The 23,331-nt window shown below is 43.4% G+C and overlaps 1 protein-coding gene across 2 annotated transcripts; it reads left to right on the forward strand.

Annotated features, from left to right (window-relative positions):
- Positions 1–47: 47 nt before the first annotated feature.
- B4GALT7 (beta-1,4-galactosyltransferase 7) lies at positions 48–12,021 on the forward strand. Of its 2 annotated transcripts, none has more exons than XM_054977264.1 (6): positions 48–129; positions 3,541–3,891; positions 8,088–8,313; positions 8,619–8,702; positions 8,908–9,012; positions 11,023–12,021. In XM_054977264.1, the coding sequence occupies exons 1-6, from the start codon at positions 80–82 to the stop codon at positions 11,176–11,178; spliced, it is 972 nt and encodes a 323-aa protein (XP_054833239.1). In that variant the 5' UTR covers positions 48–79; the 3' UTR covers positions 11,179–12,021. The 2 variants fall into 2 exon arrangements, with proteins under 2 accessions (XP_054833239.1, XP_054833240.1); XM_054977265.1 differs by having other exon boundaries at positions 71–129; positions 3,641–3,891.
- Positions 12,022–23,331: the final 11,310 nt, after the last annotated feature.

A 23,331-nucleotide genomic window follows, 5' to 3' on the forward strand; every position in this document is an offset into this window, starting at 1 on the left:
GAACACGATAATTGACGGACTTGGTGTCCAAGCCAACGTGTCCCTGCCGGGCGGGGAGACCCACTCGGGAGTCAGCAAGATGTTCCCCTCAAGACGCACGTCTGCTATGTATCGACGCGCTGGCAGCGGGTAAATACATTGATGGGGAGGGATTAAATGAAAGGGGAGCTAAGGGAGATGGAGAAGGTGGGGTGGGGATGAGGCTGGAGATCCCATCGTAAGTGGAAGGGCCAACGGTTCCGCTCTTGTCACGACTCGACATAGTTGGTTTTCGGTGCTGTAGTAGGAATTTTTCTCGCTCCGTGCCCCCCCCCCCACACCCCAATTCCGTCGCACATTAGAGTGTCCAGCTAAGAGAACCAATGGTAGGGCGATGAAAACAGGCGTGTGGCAGCGGGAACAAGTTTAACCCCCTCTTTAACTGTCTTTGCCACGAGTGTAACGTTTTACCTTTTCCCACATAAGTAAATTTACTGCTATTCATATAGGAAGAATGAAAACATCGCATTGGAGCTGGAGAGGGAAAGACGGTGCCAAAGGGAAGAGAGAATGCTTGGGGAGTATTTCCATGAATGGCACAGAAGAACTGGAGTGGAAAAATTTCTGGTCTTTTTACCCCATTCTCCCTTTCAGCATTTAAATGTCACTAGCTTTTGGCTACATTAGTAGTACCAGAGATGTTACCTCTGTGTCTTTCCCCGTTTTCTGAATTATACAGGAGTTTAGTGACACTTTAAAGAATGACACAATTTATTCCAGCATAAGATTTCAGGAATCAGATTCATGAAGTATATGTCCATATAGGTTTTATAATTAAAGCTAGAAGCAGCAGAAGGATGGGAGTGGGGAGATATAACCAGGTGAAACCAGTTTAAAACAGTTAAAGAAAAATCAATCAATCTACAGTGGGTGAGCACCACTCCAAACTGTTAAAGAGGGGCAGACTAGGACTGACAAACTACCTAATCAAGAAAGGTGCAGTATGAAACATGATGTGTGTTAAGTCGCTTCTGACTTATGGTGACCCTGTGAATGAAAGACCTCAAAAATGTCCTATCATTGACAGACTTGCTCAGATCTTGCAAACTCGAGGACGTGGCTTTCTTTATTGAGTTAGGCCATCTCATTTTGCATCTTCCTGTTTCCTGCTGTTTTCAACTTTTCCTAGCCTTTCCTAGCCTTTCCTGACTTTTTCAGTGAGTCTTGTATTCTTGTGATGTGACTAAAGGATGATAGCCTCACTTTTATTATTTTAGTTTCTAAGGGAAATTCAGGCTTGATTTAATCTAGAACCCATTTGTTTGGGGGTTTGGCCATCCATGGTAACTGCAAAATTCTCCTCCACTGCCATGTTTTGAATTAATCAATTTTCTTCCTGTTAGCTTTCTTCATTGTCCACCTTTCACATCCATACATATTAATGGGGAACACTAGAGTGTGAATGATCTTGATCTTGGTCCTCAGAGAGACATCCTTATCCTTGAGGAGTTAGCCGTGTTAGTCTGTAGTTGCAAAATAGTAAAGAGTACTACCTGGTTCCTGGTTGTGGTATTCACCTGTACAGTAGTCACTTGGTAGCACTCAACAGATGGGTCTCGTAATGATTACTACCTTGGTTCGTTAGCTAAGTCATCTGGCACGGCCAAGAGTCATGTCGCTGTCACTTTGTAGACGACTCAAGATAGACGGGCCATCGGGGACTAGTCACCCCCAGTAACTCGAAATAAGGGCTTCGGCCCCTACTAAACTAAGCAATTTTATTGTAGTATAGGCTTTCTAGTTCCTTCACAGCTGTTCTTCCAAGTCACAGTATTCTTCTGATATCTTGGTTGCAATCTCCCATTTGGTTGATAATTGAGCCAAGGAATAGAAAATCTTTAACACTTTCAATTTCTTCATTGCCAACCTTAAAATTGTGTGATTCTTCAGTAGTCATTACTTTTCTCTTGATGTTCAGCTGTAATCCTGCTTTGACACTTTTTCCTTTAATCTTTTTCAATAGTTGTTTCAAGTTTTTACTATTTCCTGCCTGTAATGTGATATCATCTGCGTATCTCAAATTGTTAATGTTCTTTTCACCAATTTTCTATCCACATTCTTCTAAATCTAATCCAGCTTTCGTTATGATGTGTTCTGCATGTAAATTGGATAGGGAGATGATATACATCCTTTCTGACACTTCTGCCAATTGAAAAACATTGTTTCCCCATATTCCATCCTAACAGTAGCCTCTTGTTCAGAGTACAGGTTGTGCATCAAAACAATCAGATGCTGTGACACCCTCATTTCTTTTAACATCATCCATAGCTTTTCATGATCCACAGTCAAAAGCTTTGCTGTAATCTATAAAATTCGAGGTGATTTTTGTCTGAAATTCTCTGGTATGCCTCATTAAGCCATTGTAAATTTGCAGTGTAATCTCTAGCACTTCTTCCTTTTTTAAATCCAGTTTGAACATTTGGCATTTCTCATTTCATATATGGTAGGAGTCTTTGCTGTAGAATTTTGAGCATCACTTTGCTTCCCTGAGAAATTAATGCAATGGTCCGATAGTTGCTGCACTCTTTGGCATCCCCTTTTTCAGAATTGGAATGTAGATTGAGCATTTCTAGTATGTGGGCCATTGTTTTGTTTTCCATCTTTGTTGACAGATTCTTGTTAAGATTTTGATAGACTCAATTTCTGTAGCTTGAAATAGCTCTGTTGGTATACCATCCACTCCTGGTGACTTGCTTCTCCCAGCTTGAGTGCAGCTTTCATTTAACATGATACCTAGAACTAATTAGCATCTGTGAAGAGTTAGTGATACAGAGCTATTACTGCCTATATAAGTGAAGGAAACCCCAGTCCTTGTTCAAGCAAGGGGTTGGGGTGGGGAGTGAATGTTGAGTCTCTTGATGACTTCTAATTCAGCTCTTTCACATTGAAATTATGTTCTGAGTAACCATAACTACTTGCCACAGGTATGAAGTTAGGAGGAAGAGTTTTCAGATCAGGGGATGCAATTTAGAGACAGATATGAGTCCGTGCCCTGGATGTACCTGGCATAAGGATCTCATTTCGGGTGAACATGAAAAGGTAGAAGTGATTAAGAGTGTGAACTGTGAAGTTCCTAGTTCAAAGCTCTTTTCAGGGCTTAAACCCATTCAGTAACTTAGCTACATTACTGTGTCTTGGCTTTAGCCAGACATCCAGAGCAATAGTCATGGTCGTTGTTTGTAAGGGTTACTGTGATAGTATGTGAAGCACTTTGGAATATTCCAAGTCTTATATAAATGTTTAGTATTGGTATCTTTCCATTTCCATTCACTATAGGGGTTCTTATTTGCATATTACAGTAATACCCTTAGTGAAGTTCTTCATGCCAGGGAGTAGGCAAAACTAGAAACTTGAACATCAACCACACTGGATGGTATTTTCTCTGATGGACAGTGCTTATTCTGAGGAATCCTGTACTGATTTGTGTTTACTTTTGTGCTGTTTTGGAGTAGTTCATGCAGACTCACTCTCCTGTGTTGCCTTGTTCTGATTTTGCTTCAGATCCTGCCGGCTACTGGGCATCCTGCCTTGGAAATGCTCCCTCTTTCAACTCTTCTTTATTGTGCTTTTGCTGGGTTTTCTCTCCCTGTTGTGGCTCCAGCTCAGTTGCTCGGGAGATATGGCCAGAAATCGAGGAGTTCAGGCCACAGTACCTGAGAAATCCTGCACGCTTGAGCCTCTACCTCAGTTTCCTGATGACCCTTCATGGGGGCCCCACCGGTTGGCTGTGTTGGTACCCTTCCGTGAGCGCTTTGAAGAGCTACTAGCCTTTGTGCCCCACATGCATCGCTTTCTCAGTAGGAAGAAAATCCGGCATCATATCTTCATACTCAACCAGGTGGATCATTACAGGTACTGTGAGGTATGGGTGAATTTGAACCCTGTGCACATGCTTTCTTCCTCTTTCGAGGAGACAACATGGTCTAGTGGTGAACTGCGTCTCTGGAGGTCTCAAGTAACCACCCTGTGGTGAAGCTATACCAGTTGGACTTTTATGTGAATATTAATTATTTATTACTTCAGTTTATAAACCGCCCATCCTCAGGGGCTCTGGATATTGGATATTTATATACAGTATTTATTGGATGATGTACATCATGCACACTTTGCACACACAATTTTTTAAAAATATTTAATTCATCTTTAGTATACCCCCAAAGTTTTTCTTGTTCATTGGGTAACTTCACTCATCTAAGCAGGGCCATCTGCAAGTGCCACTGTACACAATCTACAGATGGGCAGTATCAACAACATGCCCATAGATATGCCTTCTGTGTGGCTGTGGAATGGCATGCCTGAGGAGATCAAGAAGGCTCCAATGCTCTTGGTATTTCACAAACTATGTAAAACAGAATTGTTCAAGAGGGCATTTTTGTAAGAGAAATAAGGCTACATTATACCAGATCGGACCAGGAAAATACACTGTGTTTCAACTGATGTAATACCATGTTCTGAATTGTTCAATATGTCATCTTTAATAATTATGCTTTGTTCAGATGTCAGCTCCATTTCAAACATCTGCAATTCCTAGTTCTATTACATTGCTTATTGACAGCACAATCTTGAGTGGGAGCCAAAAGCGCTCAGGCAGCCGACTAAGAGTTACGCTAGTGTATCTTGGACTTATGCTGGTGTAACCTATTCTATCCTTTTCATGGAGGGGGGTGCATGTTTCTTGGAGCAGCAGCAGGGAGGGAGTTAGTTTGCAAGTGAGTCTGGCCCTTGTCAGAGATGGGGGTTGGGTGAGCAGGTGGGCGGACGCCCTGTCTGCACCTTTGGTGTGATTCCCACCCCCTTCTGCAGGGCAAGGCTCCTCTTGAGGCAGGTGCCTCTCTTGGGGTGCAGCAAGCCCAATTGCAGGGATCTTTCTGCCCTGTGCACCGTCTGCAGGGCAGAGGAGTACCATCAACAGCTGGCAATGGGTAACATAGCCAGCTCGCAAACTGGATACGCCATTCCCTGCCACTCATGGTGCTCTCCACTCCAGCTGCCCTGCAATTGGTGGATTCAGCCAGCGTTGACAGGGCAACTGTGGAGCATTCTTTCCTGGTTGCGTCTTGCCAGGCTTGCTCCCCAGCGGGCCACAGACCTCTCACCTTTCTCAGGAGGGGGTCGTGCCTACAGGTCGCTCCCACAGCAGGCCCCAGGGATGCACTCTCCAGGCCCCCTCCAGAGAATCCCCACTGTTGGGGCAGTTGCTGCAGGCCCCCTGTGCTGTGAGCTGCACCGTTGAGGGGGCACATGGGCCCTGCCTGCTGCTTGACCAGGCAGCCAACCCTGGGTGCGTGCTGTGACTGTGGAGGCACATGGTCCCCGGCTTTCTGTTCTCTAGCTGGGGGTGGGGGGAGGTGAGCAGTGAGGATCACAGCCTGTGCATTGGCTGCACTGTTGCTTGCCACTCATGTACCTGTCATGTGGGTGGCACAGCCATTGGCAGATACTGGCGGGGTTGTCAGGGGAACGGTGGGGTGGGTGCTCTCAGCAAGAGCTGTGCTGCACCTTGCCTGATTCAGCCACTGGCACAGCTCTCCCACCAAAGTCCTTAGGGTACGAACAAGTGGCATCGCTGCCACAGGCCTCAGGATTGCGCTGCCTGTGTAGCATCTTATAGGCTTACAATATGTAATCTGCTTTAAGTCTTAGTGAGAAAGGTAGGCTATAAATAAAATATGACATTCATGGGGTAGGAACAGGAAACACTGTGCCTCCACATCTACTTATAGACTGAGATAGAGCTTTTGTGTACCCTGCATGTGGGAGCTGTACAAGCTGGAGATGGTGTCTGGTCGCTCTTAGTGAAGCATTTCTTGGGTTCTAGCCCAAAGGAAGTAACTTTCTAAAGGAAATAACTCTCCTATGTTCTTTTTTCTGTGTCAGACACGTGTAATTCCCAAGTGAGTTATTCCTTTGGCTTTGCTTCTGTTCCATTCTGTAGAACAAAAGTAGTATCTCAGTTCCTGGTACTTCAGAGCTTTTTGATTCTTTTAGAATATAAGATGGCCTCTTCCACCCTTTTAAGCCTAAGGAAAGGATATGAAGATCAAGGTGGTAGATGTCATTTGAAAGCAGTAATTTTTTTCATTAACACCCTGTTGGAACAGTTTATTATCTTGGGACAGTTGGCTACAGTTCTGCTGTTCTTTTTAAATCTTTATTTGTAACATGTTACTCATCGTTCTGTCTAGGGTGGTTTGCAGACTTTGGGTTTAATATTTTATTCATTTATAGTCTGCCTTTCTCACTGAGATCCAAGGTGGATTACACAGTGCCAGTGAGATACAATATAATTAACAGCTAAGACATTCACTGAACAAGCACCATAATGAACAACAGTTAGGGATGTGGTAGAAAGAAATTTAAAAACAACCATAAAATAGAGTATAGAGATGAAATCTTCTGAAACAACGGATAGCTAGTTTACATGGCATGTTAAGGAATGTGGAAACTCCATAGAGATACTTATCTGCAGACACAATGGAAGGACAACAGAGGGCAAACCTGGAATGTTCCATGAAGAACTGCAGAGAACTCTAGAAAGAATCAAGTGTGCATAAGAACAAATCTTATCTATATTTAAACAACATCCTAAAGCTTCCACCCCAGCATCAGTCTCCAGAAGAATTTCTCTACTAACTCTATAATCTGGAGAAACAGAGGGCTAATAACATGGGATTTATGTGCACATGACATTCTGTTACAATGGTGGCAAAGCCATGGTGCCTTAGGGAGGAAAAGCTGCATGATCTTTAAACTCAATTATCCCACAAGCAGAGTTAATTGCAAAATTTAGTTCTATGGCGTGCATATGTTATACATGATAGATGGAAGGGGGTGTTAATAAGAAAAAAGGTTACTCAAAGCAGTAGCTTTTAAAAAATTTATTCATTCCTCACTATTTTGCACATTAATCACTGAAATAGTCATGTTAATATCATCCACAATGTGGCTGAGAATTTAATAAAGTCACTTTGTCACCTTCCCACCTGTCTAATACTCAAAATGCACAATAATACACAAAATTCCCAAATTTTCTGACTTCTGGTCAATTTATAAGCAAAACCATGCTTTGCTTACTTGAGCCATGTGAATACCAACAGCTTTTCAGTGATCTGTTAGCAACTCTATGAGAAGGGTATACTGTGCACTGGATGTGGTGCAAACAATCCCCATTTGTGTTCTGCTTCCTGGGTTTGTCCTGCAAAAGCTTTTGTCTCTATAAAGAGCAAGCATTTTGCATGATTGGCATGTATACTGAATCTCTCATCCTGGCTATTTTAAATGGGCAGGACATGTAATAATAATAAATTGCAAGGTTCTTGGTGCAACAGCACAAATTTAGTGTCAATACATTTTTTAAAAAACTGCTCAGCAAGGAGTACTGGAAAAGGCAAAGAGTCCTAACAGAACCTTTATTGGAAGGAACTGGGAGAAGCAGGCACGAGAAAATGGAATGAGGAACAAATCTGGAAAAAGTGATGTTGTGCATGCAGTCTTCGAGGTGGCAGAAAATGTCAGATATGCCTTTTGCTTTCCGAGAAGTATCTGAACCACTACACCAAACTGCCTCTCACATAGAGCTGGAAAAGGTACTGAAAAGGGTAGCTAACAAGATAAGTGCTTGGAACCCCTTTCCTGTATGGAAAGACTGAAGCATTTAGGCACTTTTAGAATTACCTATCTTTCTCAGAATACCTGAGTTTGGGATCATGCAGTAAAACTGACTGACTGTTAGGTTCCTTCCGTCGTTGCTCTGCATTTATCTGTCTGTCTGTCTATTTGGATTTATATCCTGCCTTTCCCGTGAGTGGACGCAGAACAGACAAATATGAAATTCTAAAAGTCCTGAGCCACATTAAAATATATAAATGCAGATAAAGTGGGTTTTGCAAAGTTGCTAATTTGATCTGATTATAGAATCTGAGGATTAGTATGGGATTCCAAACCTTTGTTGTAATAGTGGCTGAATGTGAAGGCGAATAATTTTGATACATAATGGAACAGAGTCCATGGCCTTAGGACTAATCTGTTCACATTGGTGTCTTGGGCAGGTTTAACAGAGCATCTCTGATAAATGTGGGCTTCCTGGAGAGTGGCAATGACACAGACTACGTTGCCATGCATGATGTAGACTTGTTGCCTCTCAACGAGGAATTGGACTACAGCTTCCCAGCCACTGGCCCTTTCCATGTGGCATCACCTGAGCTGCACCCTCTCTACCACTATAGCACCTATGTGGGTGGCATCCTGCTGCTCACCAAGCAGCACTACCAAATGGTGAGGCTCAATTTATTTCACTTTCTTGGAGGAAAGGCTTCTGGAATTCTTGCTTGGCCCAAAGAAGCAAACTGTCTCTATTTATCTGTATGTGGGGGAGCAACATGGGGGAGAGTCAGCCTGCTTGACTGGTACTCTATGTTGATGTCTTCAGTCATAAAGAGCACCATCCACTTCTTGTAAGAGTATTAAGATAATTATGCTTAAAAAAATAAAATAAAAAGATAATTATGCTGGCTATTCCTTAGTAAAGATGACAGCATGTTTGCTGAAGTGAATTAAGAGCATCTTTGCTGTTGTTGCAGTGCAATGGAATGTCCAACCGCTTCTGGGGCTGGGGCCGAGAGGATGATGAATTTTATCGTCGCATCAAAGGGGCTGGACTTCAAGTAAGAATTCTGCATGCCTCTAGCTGGTGGTGGGACAGGGCTGCCTTTGATTCTCTGGGCTCCCTGGACCTATTCACCTCTTCTCATGGATGTGGGAAGAATATTGTTTAGACAGGTCCTTCACTCTGCAGTGAAATTTCTGCACACAAAATGGATGTCTGTCCTCAGATAAGTGGTACACATGGGTTCTGCTATTTTATTTCAGCTCTTTCGGCCCTCAGGAATAACAAGTGGATACAAGACCTTCCAACACCTGCATGATCCAGCTTGGCGCAAAAGAGACCAGAAGCGCATTGCTTCCCAGAAGCAGGTGGGAGTTTCTCTTGCAGCCAATCAGTGAATAGAAGATGTGGAGTTTGTGGGGTACTGTGGCATGGCCTGCACTATTGCTTGAAGATTATTGCTTCTAATTGACCTATTTCTTTAGTTAGCAGTTCTGTCCACTCAGTTCTATTCTTACTAGCAGCCGGAGGGCACAGGACATTTGCCCTGAAAATTACAGAATAGATCTTCTAATGTAGACCAGGATTGTTTCTGCAAAATCTAGACAATATTAAGTAGTAACTTACAACATACATTTCGGTCCTTCATGGCTATAGGTAAAAGCCAAGATAGATAAAGAATGACTGCTAGAAACCAGAGAACTTGTGCTTTGCCAATAGTGTCACTTCCAGTTTCTGTTCCTTTGCCTCTGTAATTCCATGTTCCCTGTGTACTAGCTTTCTGTCCCGTAGATATTCCAAAAAATTAAAATGCAGTCCATGTGTATGATGTAAACTCACAGTTCTAAGTGCAAAGTTTATGCAGTCTCTGACAATCTAGTGCAAGTTAATATGATTAAAGTGTTCTCAAGTAAATAATTTTGACACAAAAGAGAGAATAAAAAGCTTTCAGAAAGATCCTACAACGTTACCTTTTTCGTACCTATTGGCCAATGTTTCCAGCTTAATTTGGCTGCTGCTTCAGCACCATTTTTTAGTTGGAACACATGAAGCTGCCTTATATCAAGTCAGACCCTTCTCAGTAATCGTGACAGTCACATGGTCAGTCTGGTTAAGTAATTTTCAGTTGCCATCCTAAACAGAATTACACCCTTCTAAGCCCATTGATTCCATTGGTCTTAAAAGGGTCTAACTCTGATTAGGATTGCACTATACATTACTGATACTGGGGAAGGTTGTTTTGAAGAAGAAAAAATGACATTGAAGCCGCAAGTGATTGAGCTGTGAAGATCATAATGGAATCGTTTGTTGGATTCCAAGTACTGGGATGGTGTAGACAGCCAGAATGGGGTGGGAGGCCCTTCCTTCTACAGTCCCATGAAATAATTTGCCAAAAATTCCTCTGTTTAAAAAATCTCCAGGCAGTGTTGGATTAATTTTACAGAGGGAAAATTCACAAAACCTCTCTCCACCCTGTGTCCCCACTATTTTGCCTCAGCAGGTTACAAATATATTCACTAATTTATTTATCTTGTAAATAAGGTTGCATATTTCCTGATTTTTAAACAATAATGCTAGAAATCTGTAAGGCTGTGATCATGCAGTAGATATGAGATTGGATCCATCCAGCTTTCCCCCAATCTTAGCCAATCTCTCTCCTTACTGCAGCTACTATCTTACATGCCTTTTGTTCATGCAGGTCCCATGATCTTCAGCATAAACTTTCAAATAGTGGGGATCCCCCCTTCCCTTTTTCACCAATGGAAAAAGGTATTGGAACCAGCCCATGGATTGTGACATTTAAGATGGGATCCAGAACTAAAAGTAGAATCTTAAGCACCTCAGTCCCCCCCCCACCCCACACACACCCATTGTTGATCCATTTGGTTAAGGAGAGGGGGGAGAAATGAAAAATTATAGGTTTTTCTGAAAATAAATTCTGAGAATGGGTTCAGGCAGTCAGAACATCTTAAGTCAATGCAACAGCCTTCCTCTCTCAGTGCAATTACAAACACAATTACAGTGCAAATTACAAACACAAACGTTTGTAAATTTACTAAAGGTCCTACAAAAACCAACTTGTGCAACTGTTTGAATCATCCAAGTGAATTTATGCAGATTTGACTTGCACAACTTACTCCAATTTGCAACCTGCCAGGTTTTTTAATTTTTTTTAGAGCAGAATTCTAGGGCCTTTGATTATGGTGTCGCCCTCCTCCCCTTTGCCATAGCCATGCTCTGAGCCTGTGCTTCTATTATGTACACCACTTTCATCTCCTCTTGGCATTTTCCTAAGCCTTTCCTTTTTCATAATGGTAACCTTTCATCTTCTGCTCCAGAGTTTTGTGGATAATAATGGCATTTTTGTTCCCATTTAGGAGCAGTTCAAGGTGGACCATACCGGAGGCTTGACCAACTTGCAATACAGAGTGGAATCACGTACTTTGTTGAGTGTGGCAGGAGCTCCCTGCACAGTCCTCAACATCTTGCTAGAATGTGACCCCAGTGAGACACCTTGGTGTGCATTTGGCTGAGGTGCTCACTGCAGACTGCCTACAGTGTTACTCCAGCAGCAGCTGGTTGCCAGGATTGCAGCTGAACCAACTGAAGACAGATTTTCCCCCCACAGAAACTAACAGCAGGGCATTAATGCCTGTGGGTCAGACGGTTAAAAAGAAGGTTGAAGAGTCACATCAGGTGACAGGTACATGCAGGGCATTGCCTCTCCTGTGTGGATACTGTAAGGTGACAATGAAAGCAAAGTTGCTGGCAAGTGTAAATCAGCTGAGTTACTGTGCAGCCTCAGCCAGAAGGATGCTGTCTCAACTACCTGAAGATATCATAGTCTCTGCTGGAAGAATTCACTTGTTTACCTACACTTTAATTAACTGAAGTCTGAGTGGCAGGACTGTGACTGAATCACTCTGCCTCTGCCAGCCAGGACTTCACTACCTTGGTATTAATGGCAGGATGGGGGGGCAAAGGCTGAGACCTTGTTTTGGAGACCTTTTTGCTCAGGCAATACCTAAGGGTGACACTCTTCGAGAATCAGTATCTGGTTAGTTTGGTGGAAGACTGCTTTTCTTGTATGCCAAAATATGCATAGGATTCCTACTGTGAGACTTCCCTATGCCCATGCAGGGGTGTCACTTCTTGCTGTCTTGCACCAACAGTATAATTGCCTTCCATCTTACTGAAGTCCACTGTGGCACAGGAACTTGGATTTGGGCTCTTCAGTGATGTAAAGGCTGCTCACTTATTGCAACAAGGGCATTAAAGCAAGTGAACCTTGAAAGGACAACATAAACAGAATATGTGTGAGTCCATTTAGCCAAGCATGGCCACATCATATTCTTTTGGTTTTCCTTTTCTAACAATGCAACTTTCTCATACTGGCATCCAGAGTTCTAACCTAAACCTATCTTCTGATCCATAATTAGCCTTGATCATGCCAGAATCTCAACACCAAAAAAACTAGCCCCACAGAGAGAAAAAGACAGATATATTGTTTGAATATGATAACTTTGTACATAGCTGGTTTTGAGACAGAGCTGAAACCTCAATATCAGGAGCCCAGGCCAAAACATCTAAGACAGAAGTGATAGCTCCTATGTAGTCGCAACTGGCATCTGCGGAAGCGGCTGGCTGTAGAGCTGGCATTGGGGGAGCTGGTGGTCTGATGAAGGCTCGCTGCAGAGGGATGGAGGGTCTGTGCCCGTGGTGGGATTTTACTGGGTCCTGTAGCATGCAGATGAGGAAGAGTTGTTTGCCAAGGCTCCATAGCAATACTGGCTGCCTCTGGGCTCCTTTCTTCTTTCAGAGGCTTACATTTTTTCTTGGGAAGCTGAGTAAAGATGCTACCATACTTTTCCAGGGTACTTGGATGCTCTGACTGACTTATGTAAGGTGAACAGGATGCCAAGTTCATAGCTTCGGATGAAAACTCCTTGTAGTTATACGATGTGAGCTTCTGTGGCTGTGTTGAGGATGTAGATTTTCTCCCAGCAATAGCTGCTATAAGAGTAAAGCCACAAGGGACACACAGTTGTAACTTCCTACATGCCCCCCCCACCACAAGAGTTTTCACTTAACAAAGCTTTCCCCACCCCTGCCATGTTTGTGGGTGGGGGGAGGATTGTTTCAGCGGCTGCTGCTCTGCTGCTGCTGTTTTGCTCCACATGCAAAACAGACTCATAACGTTCCAGTGTGCTTATTCTGCTTCACAGTATAGAATCTGGAACCTAAAAACTAAGTTTTTGGCCTGATGTTATTGGAGAGCAGAAACTTTTGAAAACCATGTAAGATGGCTGGATACCTGGCATCCAAAGTGAACATGGTTTCCAGTGTGTTATCCTCTTTCTCCCTCCTAGCTTCTATGCCTGTGTCTGCTTTACTGCCTCCCATTCTCAGCCTAATTTAACCTGCCAGTCTACTAACAATCCAGATCTTTCAGTTACTAGCTATTCAAACAGTGGAGTAGGTTACTCTGCATCAGTTACTGATTGCCAAAAACTAAGCTCCCTTAGCAAAAAACCATCATCAGTATAATGATGGGGGGGGGCTGTGAAGTCTTGCACCAGCTTTGACTTCCCTCCCCTCTACTACCAAAGGCTAACCTTCTGAGGTGTTCCTCCAGGTTTGCAAAACCTTAAATTGAAGCTATGGCTGGCCCCATTGTGTGGATTGCTTATCTGCATGATAGCCATCCCTTGGCTGTTAGATACAGGTATTGTACTTACCAGTGAATAATAAGATTGGGGCAGTTTGGAAAAGAACAAGACACAGTGCAAACACAGGACTGTGCTGCTTAGACTTCCTAGTATAATAGGTACAGACCTGCATGAGTCCATCATGCAATGGAAAAGAGCAATACTTTTCCCAAGCCCCTGCCAGCTACAGACTATGTCCATCTGGTAGTGTGATCTTTCTGGTCTTAGTGTTCAGCTATTGCAGCAGATATTGGCTGGTGGGAGCCAATGCCGGAGGCTTGCCTAAAGCTGAAAAATGCTCATCTTCAATTATCTGCAACTTCGTTGGATTGTATGACAAGTTAATTAAGCAGCTGCTAAACTTGAGTGTCTGCTGCCTGGTTTGAATGCTGAAAAGGACATGTGAAATTAACAGGTGGGTTACCAGTTTTGGTTCTGAGCAGGTATCTTACTAGCCTAGAAGCAGCCTGGCTATACTTTCTCATCCAACAAAGAATGGTAGTTCTGCCTCAAGCTTCTGCTCTATGTCCTAAAGGTTATTTACCTGAAGCTGCTGTTCCTACTCTGACATAAGGATGAAACCAGAGACCACCTCTAATAACCAGTCCCGAGAGTCTGCATCTAAGGACAGTGTGCATGCATCTTTGTGCACACACACACACACGTGTAGAGAAATTAACATGAGGGCTTTTTCAACTCATTTCAGTCAATGAGATCTTTGGGGAAAGTAGTAATTGTCTAGAGCGGCATTAGTGTCTCAATCACCTGCTACTATGGGCAAGGAGCTCCCAGACTTCACTGTTGGGATCTCTAGCTCAGTGTTCATGCTGGAAGATGATGAATCCTCATCATTTGCCTGTGGAAGAAAAGCACATGAGTAGCACAGCAGCATTAGATGTAAGGATACTGCTGTTCAAACACTAGGCCTCAATTAGAGTCACTGCTCATCACCCAACTGGGTACCACGCTTTATAAAAATTTATTCTATAAAGCTTTCTGTAATATTGTGTGGTCTAGGCTGCTTCTTTCCGCAACATGCCTTAATTTCCCCCAGTAGAGAACTGTTTCCCCAGCCAAAGAGAGGAGGAGAGCCAGACCCCTATTTACAGGTATTGGGGGTGGGGGGATGGGACTGTTTAGCAAACCATGTTCTGTAGTATTCTTGAGTAGCGTTGCATTTCAGGTTCTAGTGGGAAGGGAAGTTTGGCGACACATTAATCACCTAGGCCAAGACTCACCTAGGACTCACCTAGGCCAAGACTGTTCAAATGCAATACTAGAAACACTTTTTAGTCCAGAATGTGTCAGTGTTAATGTGGAATAGGAAGTAGAAGAAAACTGTTTATAAACAATGTATGTTCTAACCAGTGTAGGTCTGCCATTGAATGTATTCCTGTGGATAATGCAAAATAATTCAGGTGACACTTAGGAAACACAGCCTAAGTGTGTCCTGATTCTTCTGGCAGAATATAAGATCATGGGCTCTCCATTGCATGTGGTCCTTCAAGGGATAATTAAAGGTCTCGCAATGTGCTTGCCCTGCTCCACATACCATGCTGGATGAGTGGGACTGAGTTTCTCTGTATGCCTTGTACTTTCTGCTCTTTCTGCTGCCACAGAATCTGGTTAAGAGTGACCAGGGCCCATAGGAGTTGATTGATGTCTCATTGCTTGGTGAGGAGATCTGCAGGAACTGGATGTCAAGCTGCAACTGTCCTCTCATCTTCTCTTTCTTCCCATGCCGAGATTGCAGTATAAACCACCTGCAGACATAATATAATGGTCCCTGCTACATATAGCCTCATGCAGTCAACTCTTATCAGCTACCAACTGCCGAATGTTTCTTGACCCTTAGAAGGATGTTTTAGTAGATCAAGCTTCAGCCTCTGATACCATACACTAGAAGAAAGCTGATACTGTTTTAGCAGCTGGTAACTCACCATAGTGTGAATGTAACTATCATTAACTGATCATCTGTAGAGTCCTGCCAAATGCTGAAGAGAACTTTATCAGTCCTATAGAGTTCTTAGGAGATGTCTGATAAGTTTTTTGTCACTTCTTTGTAAGATCCTACAGATGACCATCTTCTTACATGTTTGTATAGCTACAACTATGAAGTACAACTTGATAAATGGATAGATGTTATTCTGTTACAACAGCTTACCTGCCCACCACTACAAATGGTAGAACTGGTGGGGTGGAATGCTTTGCTGTAGATGGAGGTTATCAGATTCTGTAGCTGGGCAGATACAGCCACTTTTGCATTAGTTAATGATTAGTATGGAATTGTACTGAATATTTTTATCTAATCTTAATACACACACACACAATTTAAGGATGCACATGTGAATACATTTTGCTCTTTTGCTGCCTATATATGGTGTTACCCTCTTTACTAAGGCAAGGATGACCTAAAGTTATCCCAGCTAAGCTGCATTCTCCCACATCCCATACTTGATGCCACCCTGCAGCTTGGATAGGTGCACTCGGCTCAACAGGATGGGTGTGGTACAGGCTGACTGACTATGCTCACTCATTTTTTCTCTTCGTTTTGTCCTGAAAAAGTTGGGCCAGAGGCAAGGAGACTCTGCCAAGGAACTGGTTGAAATGATGCAAGGACTGATGCATGACTGTAAGGATGAGGCTGTGCTTTTTGGAGTCATCCAGCACATTTGGCAGCTGCAATAAACATTCTTCATGCCACTCAGGACTAAGGGTGTGGGATGCAATGGAGGTCCGGAACTTTTGCTTTTGTAGTTGGATCACAACGTAAGGATTGCTGCTGGCACCAGCAGTTCCCTTTGAGCACAGGGAGCAGGCACGCAGCACAGTCACATGCAGGTGGGTTGGATGCCATTCTGTCTCATTTTCTCTATCCTGTTCCTTCCTGGAAAGAGAGAGGTTTTTATTAATTGGTGTGTTGGGTCTTTAATGCAGCATATGCTGTAAGCTAATGGAGGGACAAGCATTATTCTGTGAAAGAAACAGAGAGTAACAAACCGGCTGAGACACAACCAGTTCTTCCTGGCAGCTTTAGCATCTGCAGTCTCAAGAGTGGCATACAAACAAGTTGGCAGACAGGATTTAGAACCTTCACTGTCAGGGGAGATATTGGCTATTGAAAGCCTGGAATGGATGTGGTAAGCCTAGTCAAATGCTGAGCCTACAACCAAGCACATCTTAGGCTGAGATGGGGGAGGGGGAAGAGATGGGGTAATCAAGCCATCTAAGCAAGACGCTTGCTTTTCTTCTCTCAACTATGCTCTGAAGAACTGAGGTGCCCTATGAGGAAAAGGAGATAGTGGTACAAGTGTTATTTTTATTTCCTTATAGGCCACGTTTCTCACTGAGATTCAAGTCTGATCACACAGCACCGGAGACTGAAAAGTGTAGCGCTCCCTAAAGAAAAGGTGCAAGAAGAAGGGTGGCTGTTTGTAGGGTTGCCAGCCTCCAGGTGGTGGCTGGAGATCTCCCAGAATTACAACTGGTCTCCAGGCCACAGAGATCAGTTCATCTGGAGAAAATGGCTACTTTGTGGGGTAGACTCTATGGAATTATGCCATGCCAAGGTCCTTTCACTCCTCAAATCCTACTTTCTCCAGGATTCACCCCCTAGATCTCCAGGAATTTCCCAACTTGGAGCTGGCAACTCTGTGAGGCTGGACCAAGGCACGCTGCCTGAAGCCATGACCTATGTCAAGAGGGCCATAACATTACTGGTCCTGAAGGATAATTTATGGTGCAATCCTCTACAGAATTACTCTAGTCTAAATCCATTGATTTCAGACTGAGTTCAGTTTAGGATTGCACTGTCAGTAAAAAAAAAATGACGTAATTGAGGCCTTAAAGTAGTTTACTTAGTTTGTACATAAACCCAGCTCTGGCTGGCTGAAGTATCAGAGAGCCTTCTTGTACTGCTGGAGCTCACATTCCTGGTCAGCTGCATATTTCAGGTCTGGTCACTCTTTTTTCCCCTCCTGCTCCTCCACCCTTTCTCCTCAACTTTTTTATTTTTGCAACATCTGACAGGTTTATACGACCTTTTAAGTTTGCACCACATTTTGTGTCATTTTGATTGCCACTATTAATAGGGCATTTCATGGATTTTCACTTAGCCTACCATACCTCGCAAGGTTACAGAGAAAAACATGGCTGCGATAGAAATGTTAATAAGCATGAATAACAGGGTTATTTGAGGGGGAAGAGAACACTGAGTCCCGGGCCGGCTGTCCCACAAGACGGGGCAATTTTTTACCCGCTCCGTGGCAACGGCCTTACGGGCCCATCGTTTCCGTTGAGATCCATGCCGGCCGCTCACCCAAAACACACCCTCATCCCTTAGCAACAGAGCGAGTACGGCGTAAAATTCCTATCTCAGAAGAGTAGAACCTGATTCGCAGACAATGGTATGGGCGGAGTTATTCTCATCCGCTCCCTCCCGACATCTCCTCCTCATTCGTTGCAGCCACGGAGTGATGGGAGGAGCTTTAGAAGCTGGACAGCGATTTGGGGGGGCGAGCGGGTAGTTTTGGCCATTCAAAACTTCGGCAAGGCTGCATTTGCCCAATTTCCTGCTATAGGAAGGTGCAGGACTGTTATGCTCTTGTATAGCTGCTCACCGTACCTCTCAATAAACCGAATTCAAGTTCTGGCGTTTAGGACTGATTCGATTTTGACAATATTTGAAGATCTGCGGGGGGAGGGGGGGCGGAGGCGCGCGGAGGAAATCGCACCCACAGTTCCTAACTCCGACCTCCACGAGTTGATTCGAAAGTCGGAATGTGGTACACGTGTGTGCACGTGCCTAGGTACCCCCGGCCGTCATACGATTGAGACCGTCCAAGAAGTTTTTCAGGGTTCCTAATCACAAGGGCAGAACTATTATTAGCCTCCTGGAACTCTGAGGAAGGAGGTAAAAATCTGTTTGTAAATATACATGCTTGGTTTTTTCTAGGAAAAGCTTGTTTGAAGACATCTATTTCCCCTCCGTTTTCAGATTTCTGCAGTCCGAACCTTAATTGCTTTGCTTATTTACTGTCCCATCCTGTTAATTGTCTTTGACTACACAGTGTCTCAGCGAGAAGCACGGACTAAACATAACAACAACATCATAACATAACTCGGGAATGCTTTGGAGGTTCAATTTATTTATGTAAATTTGGGATTTCTTACCCAATGGATATATAACTTTTTAAAAAAACAAAGGAAAGAAACTTGCAGATTAGTTAGTGGAGCGTTTACACACAGTTTGATGTAGTGGTTATGAGGCAGGATTCTAATCTGGAGAACCAGGATTGTTCCTCCGCTTGAAGCCAGCTGGGTGACCTTGGGTCAGTCACAGCTCTCTCAGAGCTCTCTCAGCTCCACCCACGTCACAGGGCGACTGTTGTGGAATAATAACAAACTTTGTAAAATGCTCTGAATGGACATTAAATTGTCCTGAAGGGTGGCCTATAAATTGAATTTTATTATTATAAATGAATGTTGTTGTTATTAGTTATCCAGCTAAAGCACCAAAAAATGAAAGCTATGGTAATGAGAATGAAACATAACAGAGGAAAGATGAGCCATGCTTGTTCCCAAGCCAGCACAGTTTCCAATTTCTGTACATGGATATTGTCAGTAACAGCAACTTGGAGAAAAATCACTTGTTACTCTAGGAGGTGCTGTAGTTCCAAAGACATCTAGAAGCTGATGGATAGAGAAAATTTCTGCCATCGTTCATTCACCTGAAAACTAACAGTGCGTATCTGAAGAAGGGAAATCCTGAAAATCTTGTTGCTCTCTAAAGTGCCATTGGACTCAAATCCTGCTGTTCTACTGCAGACCAACCTGGCTACCCACCAAAAATTAGCTTTTGGGGGAGGAATAAAATTTTTATTGAAGTAAAATTTAAAACTTGGAAAGCAAAATTTACAGGAAGCTACACAGGAGCTAAAGAAAGGGTTTCTAAAAGGAACAAACAAGTATGCTAAGAAAAGAAGGACCAATAAGAGTAAGTTGTTTTCTGGAAGTGTAATAATAGTACTATTTTCTCTGTCATTTCTGAAAATGGAAATTACTGCACAAAAACACATTATGCTACCAGAATCTACATTGACTCCCTGAATGCAGGATGCAGTCTCTGAAATATTGTCGAAAGCTTTCACGGCTGGAGAACGTTAGTTGTTGTAGATTTTCCAGGCTGTATGGCCGTGGTCTTGGCATTGTAGTTCCTGATGTTTTGCCAGCAGCTGTGACTGGCATCTTCAGAGGTGTAGCACCGAAAGACAGAGGTGTAGAACAGAAACGCCTGTGGAAGACATCATTGCAAATGTAGATGCCATTCGTCATCTACCTGAAGAGGAAGCTGAGGACATAAGAGGAGAGACGGCCAGGATTCTATGAAAGGCAAAGCTTCCCACCAGCAATATAACACGCAAGGAGAGGAACACCATCAGGACCCTCAATGCGGATCCAGACATCATTATTCTACCAGCTGACAAAGGCAACGCCACAGTGATCATGAAAACAGAAGAATACAAAAGGAAGATTAAGGAATTTCTGGACCCTTCCACATACAAAAAATTAAAACAAGATCCAACCCGCAAAATCACCAGGCTAAGAAACGCACTGATCAGGAATTCCTCACTTCATCCCGACACGCACAGAAAACTATGCAAGACAGAAGCACAGCCACCACGACTATATGGACTCCCTAAAATTCATAAGGATTCAGTCCCACTCTGACCCATCGTGAGTACCATTGGTTCACTGACATATGAATTAGCTAAACATCTGGCCAATCTTCTACAGGACCACATCAGAAAAACCAAAGATTCAGCACACTTCATCAACAAAATCAGTCCTCTGAAACTCAGTCCACAGGACATACTCATCAGTTTTGATGTTGTATCCCTTTTTACTAAGGTTTCGGTAAAAGACACAATCGCACTTATTAATCAGATTTTTCCAGAGGATGTAACAGCCTTATTCCACTATTGTCTGACAACCAGTTACTTCCAATAGGATAACGAATTCTATAAACAGATGGATGGGGTGGCCATGGGAAGCCCTCTCAGTCCGGTTATAGCAAACTTCTACATGGAACATTTTGAAAAAAACAGCTTTAGAATCAGCACCCCACAAACCTACAGTCTAGTTCCAGTTCATGGATGATACCTTTATCATTTGGAGCCATGGTGAGGAAGATGGAGTTTTTAAACCACCTCAACAATATCCACCCGAACATACAATTCACCATGGAAAAAGAAATTGAGGGTAAACTCCCATTTCTAGATACCTTGGTCATCCACAAAGCAAACTTTCAATTAGGTCACAAGGTCTACAGGAAACCAACTCACACAGATCAGTACTTACATAAAAACTCCAATCACCACCCTCGACAGAAAAGAGGCATAATAAAAATATTAGTAGACCATGCAAGACGGATATGTGAACTGCACTTTCTCAACAAGGAAATTAATCATCTAAACCACGCACTTTAAGCAAATGGCTACTCCAGAAATGAAATCAGAAGAGTGATTAAACCAAGGATAAATCAAACAATTAAGGAAAAACAGTCCCCCACAGGAAAAGTGTTTTTGCCATATATCAAAGGAATCACTGATCAGATGGGAAAACTTATGAAAAAGCACAACCTACAAACAGTATTCAGACCCACCAGAAAAATACAACAGATGTTACGATTAGCAAAAGACAGTAGAGACCCCCTCACCTCTGCAGGAATATACCACATACCCTGCAGCTGTAGACAAGTTTATATCGGGACCACACAGTGTAGCATCCAGACAAGAATAAAAGAACATGAAAGACACTGCAGACCTGGCCAACCTGAAAAATCAGCAGTGGCTGAACATAGCCTAACCCAAACAGGACACAGTATCTTATTCCAGGACACTAAAATACTGGACAACACATCCAGCTACTTTGTCAGATTGCACAGGGAAGCCATTGAAATTCATAAGCATAAGCACAATTTCAACAAGAAAGAAGAGAGTTTAAGAATGAATAGGGCATGGTCCAGTCCTGAAAAACACCAGACTAACAAAATACTCTACATCTTACAATAGCCCTGCAGATAAGATTAGTATATCAACCACCAATTCATATGCAAATGAACCTCCTCAGGATACAGTGAAGCTTCCCCCCATTAACATTCCACACCCTGGGAAACTCTTACAGGATGACTCAGCCCAAACCCACCTTCCTGAGCAGATATAAATTGCCTGCTAACATTTTCTCCACACATTGACACTGAGAGATCTCTGTCTTTTGATGCTACACCACTGAAGATGCCAGTCACAGCTGCTGGCAAAACATCAAGAACTACAATGCCAAGACCACGGCCATATAGCCCGGAAAATCTACAACTAAAGTCTCTGAAATGTTAGAGAATTGACTTCCGGTTTGGGATTCATGGAGGTCTAACGCAGCTCCATTTGTGGAGCTGACCGGACTGCCGTTTTAAGCGGCCGGCGGGGTGAAAATAGCCCGCGGCCGACTGCTCTCAGGCGGAGAGCAGGCAAAGAACGCTCGAGACCCTAGGGTGCGTTGATCTCGGACGAGGGGGGGCTCTACACAACGGGTCCCCTCCCGATCCTTGAGGTCCCACCCTGAGACGGGTCGGCTACAATCTCTGCGGCAGTTTTGGGGCCAATTCGGCTGGCATAAGACCTACATACCCAAGCTTCGATTGGGGGAAGAAGTGGAAAGGAGAATCTGAAATCGAAACAGCGATTACAACCCGAGAAAAGTGAAGGGAAGGTAAAGATCACTATCTTCCGATACGGGACAGATTGATAAAAACAGAGAGGAAAAAAAGTAGACTTTTAAACTGCAACAGACTAGTGAAAAGGAGGGGAAGCTTCGGCAGGAGTTGTATTAGAAAAGAGACTAAGTTTAAAGAAGTTATTAAAGAAATCGGACTATTGTTTTGAATACCTGTGGCTTTGGAGCTGTGAGAAAAAGACACCATCGCGAGATCTGCTGTGGGAAGACGGGAGACAGGAAGTGCGTAACAACAATAGAGCGGCTGGAGAGAAGCGGCCCTGGCTGGAGGGCAGGAAGAAGGGAATCGCCATCTTTGAGAGGGGAAGGGCCGCGGCCTCAGCGGAAAAGGAAGTAGGCCATATTGGATTATAAAATCATAGAGAGACCATAGAGAAAAGACGCCCGACATTTTGGACCCTTTAAAATTAATTCATGCAAGAAGACCGGGACATTTGAAATAAAAAAGGTACTAAATTTAACGCCACGGAGTTAAGGAAGAGAGCGGACTCGTGGGAGCGAGCTAAAGCAAGCCCCACGATGTCGAAGAAAGAGTGGCAATCGGCAATAGAAAACTTGGATAAAAAACTTTTGGAGGTGATTAAAGAATTTAAAGACATGAAATTGGAGCTGATCAAAGAGGTTAAACAGACAGTAAAATCGGAGCTGTCAGAAGTAAAATCGGAGCTGTCAGAAGTGAAGAAAGGTATGGAAACAATACAAAGTGAATTACAAGGGACGCAGCAGAGAGTTAAAACAGTAGAAGGAGCGATGGAGAATCTAGCAGATACGCAACAAACAGAGATGAGGCTGATGAGGGGAAGGATGGCGGTTGCGGAAAGCAGACATATGGAGAAGCAGCTGAGATTTCGCGGCCTGCCGGAAGTGGAAGGAAAGACAGCGCAAGAACAGATGACGGAGGTGTTAGCTGAATACCTGGGGAAGGAGGAGGAGGATGTTGTGGCTATCCTAGATGTGGCATATCGTGTGAATTCGAGAATTGCAACCCAGAGGAAATTACCAAGAGACGTGATTGTACAATTTACAACAAGAAACATGAAAGAGAAGATTGTGACTAAACAGTTTCAAGATCCATTGGAGATCGATGGCAAGACAATTATCATAATGAAGGAACTACCCAGATCAGTGTTACTAGATCGGAAAAAATATAAAGTGCTAATCCAGATGTTGAAGGACATGAAAATCAGG

The sequence above is a fragment of the Eublepharis macularius genome, chromosome 4, assembly GCF_028583425.1.
Source record: "Eublepharis macularius isolate TG4126 chromosome 4, MPM_Emac_v1.0, whole genome shotgun sequence".
Taxonomy (NCBI): Eukaryota; Metazoa; Chordata; class Lepidosauria; order Squamata; family Eublepharidae; genus Eublepharis; species Eublepharis macularius.

Bases quoted from the DNA above. Each gene is read 5' to 3' on its own strand.
- B4GALT7 (XM_054977264.1), top strand. From the start codon at position 80: ATGTTCCCCTCAAGACGCACGTCTGCTATGTATCGACGCGCTGGCAGC. The intron at 130-3,540 runs GTAAATACATTG...ATTTTGCTTCAG, and splicing joins TATCGACGCGCTGGCAGCGG to ATCCTGCCGGCTACTGGGCA. The intron at 8,314-8,618 runs GTGAGGCTCAAT...CTGTTGTTGCAG, and splicing joins CCAAGCAGCACTACCAAATG to TGCAATGGAATGTCCAACCG.